This window comes from Muntiacus reevesi, chromosome 10 (assembly GCF_963930625.1).
Source record: "Muntiacus reevesi chromosome 10, mMunRee1.1, whole genome shotgun sequence".
Lineage (NCBI taxonomy): Eukaryota > Metazoa > Chordata > Mammalia > Artiodactyla > Cervidae > Muntiacus > Muntiacus reevesi.
The window spans coordinates 1,819,308-1,832,218 of NC_089258.1; the positions used below are offsets into that span (position 1 = coordinate 1,819,308).

General features: G+C 52.0%; 1 protein-coding gene across 2 annotated transcripts in view; it reads right to left on the reverse strand.

Annotated features, from left to right (window-relative positions):
* Positions 1-9,674: 9,674 nt before the first annotated feature.
* Positions 9,675-12,911, reverse strand: part of GFRA2 (GDNF family receptor alpha 2) — a 102,998-nt gene continuing 99,761 nt past the window's right edge. For both annotated transcript variants that reach the window (XM_065946776.1, XM_065946775.1), the window contains 2 exons: positions 12,346-12,399; positions 9,675-11,646 (listed from right to left, as the gene is read on the reverse strand). In XM_065946776.1, coding sequence (XP_065802848.1) covers positions 11,524-11,646; positions 12,346-12,399 — 177 coding nt within the window. In that variant the 3' untranslated portion in view covers positions 9,675-11,523. The remainder of the gene's footprint in view (positions 11,647-12,345; positions 12,400-12,911) is intronic.

Genomic DNA, 12,911 nt, shown 5'->3' on the forward strand with positions numbered 1-12,911 from the left:
TCTTGAGTTGATCACCCACAGCTCTCAGCCACTGTTCATTCTAGACTGCCTGATCACCTGGTCCAAACCACTCACCTGATAGAACAAGAACCTGGGGCTGACACAGGCAAGTGACCCAGACCAGGAGGGGATCACAGCCTTGCTTGCCTGACTCCCCAGCAGACGACCTTCTTCCTGACACTTTTTTCTCCCAGCCTCGCTCATCCTGGCGGAGCCGCCAGCCAAGAGCCCCCACTAACCAACTGCTTCTCAGTGCTAAGACTCTTCTTAGGACACTGCCACCCTTTGCCTGCCCTCCATCGCAAAGACACGGCCACTTTTTGTAGCCCAGAGAGCCACACACAAAATCCCTCAAAGAAGACATCCAGGAGGTGTCCAAAAATCCCATCCATCTTTTATTAATGGAGGCGGGAGGGGGGATCGGGATGGGGAATACATGTAACTCCACGACTGATTCACGTCAATGTATGACAAAACCCACTACAATATTGTAAAGTAATTAGCCTCCAACTAATAAAAATAAATGAAGAAAAAAAGAGAGACAATCTTCGCCAACCGCAGGGAAGCCAAGAGCAGTGAGAGGGGGAAACCCTTCCACCCGCTTCCTCTGTGGACGTTTCTCTCTTCCTGTGCCCTCTGACTCCAATTTCTCTCCAAGTTCATGTGCAAACAGCTAGTGACATGTTAAATAGCCAAATGAGGGACCTAAGGAAATTCTTCACTAGTTGCAAATTATCGCAGGAAGGATGCCTTCACAGGAGCCATGGAGGGACATGGGCCTGGGCAGGAGGGCAGGCAGACAGGCAGCAGACCCACGGCTGAATGGGCTTCCCTCCAGCAGCTGCCAGGGCTGATCATGGTTCCTATGGTCACCTGAGGTCTCAAGAAGCTGCATGGACGCAGGGCCAGACCAAAGAGGCCGTGTTCATATGGGTACATCATTTCTCCCTCCACTTCTTTGATTAGCTAGTCAGTCAGCTTCCCATGAAGAAACTCAAGGTTTGGGTTCAGAGAACTGTGTAAGAGTAAACAATTAGACCCAACATCTGTGTTCTGTCACAAGTAACTTCTACCTGTGTGCATATATATGTGTGTGTGTGTGTGTGTGTGTATAATATATATATATATACATATATATATATGTGTGTATATATATATATATATATATATATATAGGGATATATATAAGCTTCCCTAGTGACTCAGAAAAAAAAGAATCTGCCTGCAGTGCAGGAGACCCAGATTCAATCCCTGGGTCAGAAAGATCCCCTGGAGAAAGGAATGGCTACCCACTCCAGTACGCTTGCCTGGAAAATTCCATGGACAGAGAACCCCAGGCTACAGTTCACAGGGTCACAAAGAACTGGGCATGACTGAGGGACTAATACACATATATATACTCAGGTATGCATACCCTGGGGGCCCCTCACTGCAGAACAGGAGCATCAGAAAAAGAAAACCTATATGATTATGATCCCTTAGTCCTGAAACCAGCAGAGGTGATCCATGGAGCTCCACTAAGCATTCTTTTAAGTATAAACTCATTAGCAAATTTTAAAAGCTTAAAGCTGGCCATTCCTAGTCTGTCTCATTTGTCTTCAAAAGTCAGCTTATTTGTGACATGTGACCAGAAGGAGATGGAAGAACTTCGGCCTCTGACCCCTGACTCTGACTTCAACCCATGCTCCTCACTCTCCATCACTGATGGCTGAGAGGACAATTATCCTATGAAGACCACTCACCCAAATGGAGTGAGCAAGTTATGTTTGCTTGAGTGAGCAAGTTACTTTGTGAAAAGCAACTATTCACCAAGTTGTGTTTGTCCACCAGAGCACTTTGGAATCTTCCCATTTCATCATCCTCCTGAGATTGTATCTATTTCCTCCCCATTACCAGAGGCAGCTGTTGATCTCAGTTCTAATGGTCTGGTGATTTTCGACAAGCTCCTTGTCCACCTGCTGATGGCCTTTCTCAATCACAAACCTGAACAAGCAAGACTGGGTTTTCCCCTTTTATCAGTCCTCCCACTTAGTAAATGACCTCCCTGTTCCCCGCCTCTCCCTCTCTAAGCAGGCTCCTGCTTAACCCTTCCATGCACAGGCAAGCACTTGCACTGGGTAGTTTTTTGCTTATTAACTTCCCAGCTTATTTACCAAAACATCCGGCCACAGTGAAGAGCAAGCATGCACTCTTGGTGCAAATTCAGAAAGAGACTTCTGAAAGTCTGGCTTTTTTGCACTGAAAGTGTCATTTTTTTAAACTAGGAATGTGAACCTGGGTAAACCAGGACACTTGGTTATTTAAAGAGAGAGGATGCAGAAATCCAGATGACAGTCAGCTTGATGATAAGATAAGCTTCCTGCAAAAGAACTCAGCTGAGCTTGTTTAAACAGATGTCTGAGTCTCCATCCACTACCAAGAAGCTCTCCCCACAGGGTTCCCTTCAACCCCATCATCAGTTCCAACCAGCCTGAGATCCACAGGGCTTCGATGGCTAAGCCAAAAGTTCTCTTTGTTCTACCCACCAGAAGAGAGTTTCAGTTCAGTTCAGTCGCTCAGTCATGTCCAACTCTTTGCGACCCCATGAACCGCAGCATGCCAGGCCTTCCTGTCCATCACCAGCTCCCAGAGTCCACCCAAACCCACATCCATCGAGTCGGTGATGCCATCCAACCATCTCATCCTCTGTTGTCCCCTTCTCCTCCTGCCCTCAATCTTTCCCAGCATCAGGATCTTTACAAATGAGTCAGCTCTTCGCATCAGGTGGCCAAAGTATTGGAGTTTCAGCTTCAGCATCAGTCCTTCCAATGAACACCCAGGACTGATCTCCTTTAGGCTGGACTGGTTGGATCTCCTTGCAGTCCAAGGGACTCTCAAGAGTCTTCTCCACCACAGTTCAAAAGCATCAATTCTTTGGCACTCAGCTTTCTTTACCGTCCAACTCTCACATAAGCAAATTAACTCTTAAATGAGATCTCAGGGTATGTAACCACCTAAGAAATGCTTTCAAATTGTGGTGCTGGAGAAGACTCTTGAGAATACCTTGGACAGAAAGGAGATGAAACCAGTCCATCCTAAAGAAAATCAACCTTAAATATTCATTAGAAGGACTGATGCTAAAGCTGAAGCTCCAATACTTTGGCCACCTGATGTGAAGATCCTACTCTCCTGAAAAGACCCTGATGCTGGGAAAGATTGAAGGCAGGAGGAGAAGGGGACAACAGAGGATGAGATGGTTAGATAGCATCACCGACTCAATGGTCATGAATTTGAGCTAACTCCGGGAGACAGTGAAGGACAGGGAAGCCTGGCATGCTTCTGTCGTGGGGTCACAAAGCATTGGACGTGACTTAGCAGCTGAACAACAACAGTAGTATAGTCAGTCCGAAGATGGTAAGTGCTTTGGAAAAGTTGGGAAGTCCTGAAGTAGGGGGCAGGGAAGGTACCCTGGACAGGGAGGCTCTCTTCAATTTGCTGACATCTGAGCAGAGACCTGAAGGAGGGAAGCGGGGGAGAGAGATAGGACAACCCCGAAAGGACCCTGAGGTGGGAGCCAGCCAGGTGTGGTCAAAGAACAGCAGGAGGCCAGGTGTCTGAAGCAGAGTGGGTAGGGGAGAGCAATTGGAGGGGAAGTGGAAAAGGCAGCCAGGACAGGCCTCGTCAGCCTCCCAGGCCATTACAAGGGCCCTCACCTACTTTACATATTATACTACATTTGTTAAGCAGGACGCTATAGTTTAGATTTTTTTTATTCATTTAGATGAGTCTCCCTTAATTCTCCAATTCAGACAGTGAAAAATCTGCCTGCAATGTAGGAAACCTCAAGTCCATCCCTGAATTAGGAACATCCCCTGAAGAAGGGAATGGCTACCCACTCCAGTATTCTTGCCTAGAGAATTCCATGGACAGACCATGGGGTTGCAAAGAGTCAGACACGACTGAGCGACTAAGACTTTCACTAACTACCTAATTAATTCAAATGAGAGGAATTTGGTCCCAGATTGATGGAGGGATGCAAGAAAATGCATAATGAAATCTGAAGAGGCCAAAACTAGGGGGAAATGGCAGTACCTGGACAAACCACAGGAGCAGAGGAGGCTGCTGAACATATTGACGTCAACCTCGTAGTTTCTGCTCTCAACTCCACTCCCCATGGAAGGGAGAGGACCCTAAGCAGGGACTGGACAAGACAGTGAAAAGAAAGTGAAGTTGTTCAGTCCAACTCTTTGAGATCCCATGGGCTGTAGCTCACCAGGCTCCTCCATCCATGGGATTTTCCAGGCAAGAGTAATGGAGTGGTTTGCCATTTCCTTCTCCACAGGATCTTCCCAACCTGGGGATCAAACCCAGGTCTCCCGCATTGCAGGCAGACGCTTTACCATCTGAGCCATGCAGATGCAATGATCACGACAGAGTGGCCAGTTCAGGGACTTTGCATTGATATGGTCCCCTGAGATCCTGCTCAGTTGCATCCAGCCACTGAGAGGAAGAGCAGCCTGACCTGAAGCAGAGGACTCTGGGAGAGAAGGCATCACTTCTCCAGGGTCTGCAAATGCTGAACAAAAACACCCTCACCAGAAGGTGACACTGGAGAAAGCCAGCCCGGCAGACGGCTCAAAAGGAGGAGGACGAAAGCAGAGTCCCTGGGAGAGAATGATTGTGATTCCAAGCATGTGCCCAGTGGAGTTCCTAACAGGACATGGCCACGGGGAATCAGCTAACCTCAGACACAGCCAGAGCCCAGAGCTCACATCGGTGGTCAAAACCCCTCACCGACCTATCAAAGGTGGAGGAGTTGCCTCAACAGTAAGGAAAGGAGTTTCGAGGCCACAGCCCCGGCCTGACAAAGAGAGTGGAGAGAGAAGGGGGGCAGATTTTCTAGGGAAGCAGCCCCCAGGGATGGAAGTTAGAGGTCCTCCAGATGATGAACAGAACCAAGGGGATCCCCAGGAACACCCATTTCCCACTGGAAATCAGTCGCATGATCAGTTACACTTATTCAGGAGGAGGGGACACTCCCGGTCCTCCCAGTGTTCTGAGATGTAGAGTCCTGAGTCCACATGGAGATGCCCAGGACAGGGCCAGACTGAGCTGTGCCCCTGATGCCTGGGGTAGAAGGCCCCGGCCTGCCCTCTGAATGGGGACTTTTCCCCAGGTCAACTCGGGGCAGATGATGGGGTGGAGGGGACGAAGTCCCACCAGCCAGCCGATGCCCAAAGAGTGATGAGGCCCACAGCACTAGCTCAGAACCACCCTCCCTGGCAGCAGAGAGGGACCCAGCAACTCTGTCTGCTCCCCCAGACTGCCCTATCTTTTTCATAGATACCCTAGGGCTGGACAGAGAGATGCATGGGTGTGGGTGAATTTGAGGGTCTTTTGGAGGGGTCATCACCGTCCCCTGGGATGACAGCATCTGTGGACCATTTCCAATCATCAAGAAAGTCAGGTCTCTGCACTTTGGGAGAAAAGGTGACTTCAGCAGCTCCCCAGGTAGACATGCTATAAATACACTTTTGGGGGGCAGGCCTTTTTGTCCTTCATGTCACTGTGGCCTTGAGCTCACCCAGCTTTCTAACACAGGGAGAATTAAGAGTGATTTCAGGTTTCTGGGGCCCCTGGAGAATAAAAGGCCTTTCATCTTTCACTGAGGATAAAAATGAAGGATGGACTGGGCCAGCGGTGTCATCCTACAAGGATTTGTTTGGCCAACAAGGCTGGACTCTGGTTTGAAATGAAGGAGAGTGAGAGCTATGACCTTTATTTTAAACTATCAACTTCCTGAGCATGGGTGGGCAGGGGAAGAGGGGAGAGGGGTCAGCCCACTGAGCAGGCTTGGAAAAAAATTAAGGGGGAGGTTTTCCTGAAAGCCTGTCTTCTGACTGCAAGAGCTTAAGCACTTGAATCATGCCAGCCCTGCTGACTCCACAAACTCCTCCTACTGAGATATTGGATGAGGATTACTCACTTCCGCCCAGTGGGTGGTCCCAGTGGAGGAGGTTCTGTCACCTCTGACTGCCCAGAAAGACCCAGGTCAAAGTGGTGACTCAAGAGCTCCCCAGGGAGGGAGGGCAGGGCCGGCTCCGTGGGTGCTCCCCCACGGGTGTGGACTGTCATCTGAAAAGAGGGAATGAGGCAAAGCATGAGGGGCACCACCATCAGCCGTCCCTAGAACGAGCCGCAGGCAGCAGTCTGCAGTTCTGCAGAAGATGCTTGGGGAAAACGAGCAGCCAAGCAGAGCGGCGGTGTTTATTGCAAGAGAGATGAATTCCACCTCCTTCCAAGTTACTCAGTGCCAGGCTGGCGAGTTCAGAAAGAGCTGGCAGTCATAGAATCACAGAATCCTACTGAGGACGGGAATCTCGGAGAGCAGTGCATCTGGCCCTTCCCTCTGTGGATGAGAAAAGTGGGCCCAGCTGGGTTAAGGGGCTTGCTGATCGCCATGCAGGGGCTCTCGGGGCCCCGCTGCCCTGCTGGGCCTTCTCTGCATTCTCGAGTGACCTTCTCCCCTCCCATCCATGGAGCAGTAGCTTCCCTCGCTCTGGACCCCAGGTCCTGCTCCAGCTCAGATGCCTTCCTGCAAGCCAGGGAGTGATGCCCCCTCCTCAGCGTCCAGGGGGACTCATGGATGCATGAGTTGAGAGCAGCTGAAGTTCAACCCCGTAGACAGGGCACAACCTCAGAATAGTTGGTGCAGCCGCCACGCTCCAGACCACACCTGCGGGTGTGTGACCCGCAGGCTACCTGGATGATTCCTCACAGCGCCTGCCCGAGGTGGGGCCTCTCCTCTAAGCATCCTCTTCCACAGCTCACCTGCCTCCACCTCCCCATCACAACGGCAACCCGCCCTCTCTTCTATCCGCCTGGGGGTGACTGAAGCCCCATCATCCATGTACTCCCTGCCACCGAAGCCCTGTGATCAGAGAGCCTGGGCTTGAGAGCTTGGGCTCAGAGATCATCTAGAACACGGTGGGCAAACGGCAACCAGGGGTCAATTCCAGCCTGGACCTGTTTTAGTGAATCCAATTTGATTGAAGCACAGTCAGCTCCATCACTTACATATTGCTACTGGCTGTTTTCAAGCTACAATACAATGGCTGAGTTGGTAGCTGCAACAGAAATAGCACAGCCCAAGAAGCCTATTACATTAATTACTTGGCCCTTGATAGACAAAGTTTGCTGATCCCCAATCTAGAGAAAACTTTCTGGGGCTCAGGGAAGCTCAATGACTTGCTAGATGAGCCAGAGTTAGAATCCAGGTCCCTGCACATCCTCTCCAGGAATACCCAGACTTCTGGAGGATAGAATATGGACTTGAATTTGTCCTCAGACTCCCACCACATTGACAGCCCTTTTTCCCTACAGGGAAATCACAGGGCAGATGGTTCTGCTCATAAAGCATCAAGGTGCTTTGACTCTGAACTCATTCCCAAAAGCTAGTCTTAAAGGCCTGGGGCTCCCACTCTGCAGTGAGTTCCCAAGAATCCCCTGGAGCAAAGCCTCTCTGGTCTGGCTTTGGGCTCCACAGGGACCCCATGCCAGCCTGCCTCCCTCAGTTTCCAAGGCCAGTCACGGCATCCTGGCCTCAGTTTTGAGCTGGTGCACCCACAGCAGTGCCACATCTTCTGCCTTCCCGCGTGAAGAAGGGGCAGACACTCAGAGTGGACTCGGGAGAGCATGGCATTCGGATGTTCTGTAGCCAGTGTCCCCGGCGACTCGTAGATCAAATCAACTCTGTTCTACCAACAGGAGAAAGTTTCCTTTTTTCCTCCCCAACCCTGCTTGTCCTCTTAACTCCAACTTGGCAGCGCTTCCAAGAGCACCGTGCACGGGCTTAATGGTGGGCGTTTCTTGTTTCTGCCACAGGGAATCTGAGTTTCTCGGACACAGAGGAGGAGAAAGCGCCAAGGATGGACCCCAGAGCAGTTCCTCCGGCTGCCAAGAGGCGCCCTGCCTGCCAGGCAGGGACTAAGAATCCAGGCGCAGGGTCAGGTAGCCACACAGAAGGGAGGGCGTGGCTGAAGGGAGGGGCGTGGCTAAGGGAGGGCGTGGCTGAAGGGAGGGGCGTGGCTGAAGGGAGGGCGTGGTTGAAGGGAGGGGAGTAGCTGAATGCGAGGCTCCTGGCAGGGTATTCCATTCAACCCCAACCTCTCAGAAGGCAGGGCTGCTGGCCGCCTTACACAGATGAGAAACTGAGGCTTAGATTGAACATGGCCACCCAGTTGGTGAGCAGCACATTTGGAATTCATTACAGGTCTGCCTCAACATATCCTCTTTCTGATCCTTGAGCTGCGTGACCTCTTGAAGGTCTGGTGGAGAGAGCCCGGCCCAGCTAGGGCCTGGGGATCGAGTCCTTGGAAGGCCTCGCAAGAGCAAGGTTGGGTTTCCTGGAAAACCAAAACACCTCTTTGTTTTGTGCTCCGAACAGGGCCTGGGTGCAGAGAACTAAGATAACAGTTTTGTCTCTGATCTCTGAACAAGCAAGGGCCAAGCCATGAGGGTCACACACTAGGGCCACCCAGGGCCAGGGCATGGCCCCCTGGATGCCAAGTTCTCTGAGCCTCTGAACCAGCCTCCTTGGATTCCCCACCACCACTTTGGGTCTCTGCTGGGCCTGTAGCCTGGTTGAGTGGTCCTAGCTGCACTGAGAGGAGGGTACGTGGAGCCAGGTCGGAAGCTGAGGTCTGGGTTCTTGGCAAATCCAAAATCATCCCAGGTTGGAAGCTTCCCCCGGGGGGAAGAAGCATCTTTATAGGGTTTCAGTCTGTACAACACAGTAGACCCTAGAAAACAGAATAAGATACACTCCTAGACAGATGCATGCCCCAGATCAGGAATCCTCATGAGACTAGTGGCAAAAAAAAAAAAAAAAATCCTTACAGACTTTGCTGACTCTGGAGTAAAGGCGCAGTGGGCCTATACATCACGTGTTTGACTCCCCAGAAGAACCTGGGAGTAATTCTGACGTTCTGGTGGGGCCCCCACCAATCTTGTTTTGGTCTTTCCTGCTTCTTTCCCCATCTCTGCCCCCCAAGCCTAATCTCAATGTCTAGGCCCAAATGTCTTAGTGTTACTAAGATCCATTCAAATCATTAAACTAATTAGCATTAAGATAGTAAAACTTTATTCTTCACAGTTTTATTTACATATTTTTAGAGGGTCATGGAGAACAGGAATTGTCTCAGCCAAAGGAATGAATGTTTAATGGTAAAATTTTAGCTATGGGATACCTGAATGGGGAGATGTTTTAAGTCACAGTAAAGCTCTCCAGCCTCTATTCCTCCTTCATAAAGGCACCTCTGTTTCCTTTGGGGAAATCATCTCTCCGCATGATGCAAGCCAAGGGCTTATCTCCCATTAAGGATGCCATAGTGAAGAACAGGGAAGCCTGGGGTACTGCAGTCCATGGGGTTGCAAACAGTTGGACCTGACTTAGCAACTGAACAACGTGACACCCTAGCGGGGCAGGAGATAGGCACAGGGCCCCAGTCCAGCCAACTGGATGATGGTGGTTGTCATTCATCACAAAGCGGCAGCACTCTGACCTTGTAGATTCTGCTTTCTGTCCTTTCAAATCTTTCGGTTCCTGCCCAAACCTCCTTGGGTCCCCCCCCCGCCCCGCCCACTCTGTGGGCCACCTTCCCCAAAGGCTTCTAAGTGAACCAGTCTTTGCAGTTTGCAAAGAACATGGATTCCCAACTGAAGGGCCATTTCACTTTGCTCTACCCACAGTAAGGCTAGTGGTAGCTGGGGAAGAGGGCGGGCTGGCTCACCACCCCTCCATCAAAGGCTGGGACGCAGGAGGCCAGGTCCCTACCTTCACAACCATGTAAAAAAAAAACAGGAGTCCCCACAAGAAGACCAACTGTGCCACCTCACAGGGCCGAGCAGGCATCCTTAAAACAAAAACGTCACGAGAAGTGACATCAGGCCGCCTCCCTTCCTCCATCCCCACTTCCGTTCTCTTCCAGTTTGAGGCCAGCAGGCACTGGCCTGTTTGCGATGGGAAGGAGGAGATGACCGGTGAATGAACCAGTAGGCTCAGCACAACCAGGAACTCAGACCCAGGGAATGTAAAATCGTCTCACTGCAGAGCTCCAATACCTGCCCCGAGGACACGCAACGGACAGACACACGTGTGTACACGTGGACACACACATTCTCCCAGGGCTCCCCAGGACAGCAACGGAGACGTTGGCACCAGGCCAAGAACAAACCAGGGGAGGCGGCACACCCAGAGTGAAGCAGAAGGCAGACTGCTTCCTAGTACGTTTATTGGAGCCTCGGCTACGCGTGATACCAATCAGAAACTCCCTTCCACGACCCCGTCAGCCCGACTGGGGCAGAAACACAGGGAGCCCACCTCCTTTTCTTCCCCCGTTATAGACAACATTATTAAAAAAAATAAATTTTACAATAATACATTTTCGCTCATCTGTTAGGGTATTATTTCCATAGGTTCTTAAAAAAAGGAAAGGAGAGGGAACCACACGATATATGTATACGGATGTGTATATACATATATGTTGAGAAAGGAGCCGCGTTATGTACATACAGTGGGCAGTGGGCGTATGTCTCAGAAATGAGAAGAGAGAAGGTGGGCGAGTGAGGCGGGGAGGAGAGAGATGGAGGGAGTCGCAGAGACCAGAGCATGGTGCTGGGAGACGGCCCACGGCGGTCTCCTCTGTCTCTCTCGGCGCCTGGCCCCTCCCTCCAAAGGGAGACCCACAAAAGGGACCCACAAGAAACCAAGGGAGTGGACAAAGAATCATTTCTCTTTGATTTCAAAGGAGGGTCTTTGCCGCCAAGGAGGAAGAAGCCACCTTGAGGTGGTTCCCAAGTTTTGCTCCCAACCCCCAGCAGGGTCTCCCAGGCAGGCTGGGCTCCCCAAGCCCCCCCCGGAGCTGCCCAGCCCTCCCCCCTGTGCTACAGTGGGGATCAAGGGGAGAGCACCACAGCCATCCACAGGTCAGATCCAGCCCTCAGAGAAGGGAGGCGAATTAACTCCCTCCTGGAAGCTGAGTGGAGGCGCTGACGATGCCCAGCCGGACCCCCGGGGCCGGCCTCGCTGCCCTGCTGCCCGAGGCCCCCGCAGTCCCCCGCAGGTCCTCTTACTGGGGCGCTTGAGAAGAACAGCTGCGATCCCGGCCGCGCCCACATCCCTGGGCAGTCCGGGTGTCGTCTGGTCTCCTGTCAGCAGGGCCCAGAGAGGAAAACCCCCAGAGAAAAGTGAAGAGTATCTCTAGACCTGCCGTGTGCCATCCTTGGCGCGGGGTTTCCCCGGCCAGGGGGCCTCTGGGCCAGCTCTCAGGCTGCCCGCCTGCTTGTCTGTTTGGTTTAGAAAAGCTTCTCCAAAGAAGAAACCTGGGAGGAGACAGGTTCAGAGACAAAGTGGGAAAAAACATCTTTTTTTTTTTTTTGCAAAGTGTGTTTGTGTGTGTGTGTGTCTGTGTGTGTTTCCATTTTGTCAGGCGGGTGTTCTCATCCGTGTAGCTTTCAGAAATCTCCCAATGGGATCCCCAGAGCCTACAAGGCCAGCTTCAGCATCAGGAAGGATGCAGCGGTCAAGGCAGCCGACGGTCTGACTCTGCGGGGGCCTGAGTTAGGTTTGATCACCCTTTTACTCCCTGGGATGATATTGGTCGTGAGCTGCGGCCAAGCAGAAGAGAGAGAGAAGCAGAGAAAAAGACAAATGAATCAGTAGGGCTGGGCTTCCCTGGTGGCCCAAACAGTAAACAATCTGTCTGCAATGAGGGAGACCCAGGTTCGATCCCTGGATGGGGAAGATCCACTCAGGAGAAGGGTTAGGGTTAGTGTTCCCGCAGGAGACCCTGCATGTGAAGGAAATGGCAACCCACTCCAGCATTCCTGCCTGGGAAATCCCATGGACGCAGGAGCCAGGCAGGTTACAGTCCGTGGGGTCGCCAAAAGTCAGACCCTGAGGCAACTTAGCACGCACACAGATATAGTTCTGTGCTGGGTCTCCCTCAAGGACGCGCCCAGGTCCTTTTCCATCTCTCCCCCTCTGTGGAGTGTCCCAGAACCAGCGCAGAGCAGGCTGCTGCGTGCACACGTCTATAGAGTCAGGAGGGCCTGCCAGGATCTCTCCTCAGAGCAGCCTGAGCATCGCCCCCAGGAGACAAGGAAAGGCCCTGGCTGTCGCTTCCGCTCCCACCCATCCTCGCCCCCCACAGAGCGAGCGCCCGCTCTGGTTCAGGCGGCCCGGAAGCTGAGCTAGCCCAGCCTGTGTTACGGAATCTGGGGGCTCCAGGCCCAAGGCTCGGCTGGTAGACAACCCCCCTCCCCGCACAGCCCCCTGCACCCACGCCCACTCTGCCCCTCACTCACCTCTGTGAAGCACATGCTTAACTCTTTGGAGTTATTGGCCTTCAGCCCCTGCTCCTGTGGGACAGAAGGCACCAGTAAGGGCGGGTCACGTGGCTGGGTCTCTGGCCAGACTTTGTCCCCAGATTCAGACGGGATCCCACTTTCCGCAGCCGTGCCATCCACTGCTGGCTCCGCAGGGCGCACACACAGAGCACTGGCCACACAAGGACCCGTGCCCTCCTCGGACACCTGCAGTGATTAAGTCCCGTCCCCTCTGGGCTCCTGAAGAAGAGAGTTCTAACTCTGCTCTCCAACTGAGCATCAGAGAGTGATAAGGTGCTCCCAGGTCTGACTACCACATTCAGAGCTCCACTTGACGAGGCAAGGACCATACTTTTTTCCCTTGCATGACAGCAGCTCAATAAACATTACACAGTAAATACCCTATATACAAACAAGTTCCATTCTGAGAACACGTTTCTAAGTCCAATTGGTTCATTAAGTCCAACAATGTTTGCCTAGGTACCCAACTAACTCGGCTATGTGGTTGTTGCTATTCTTCAGCTGTGAAGTTGCATCTGGCTCTT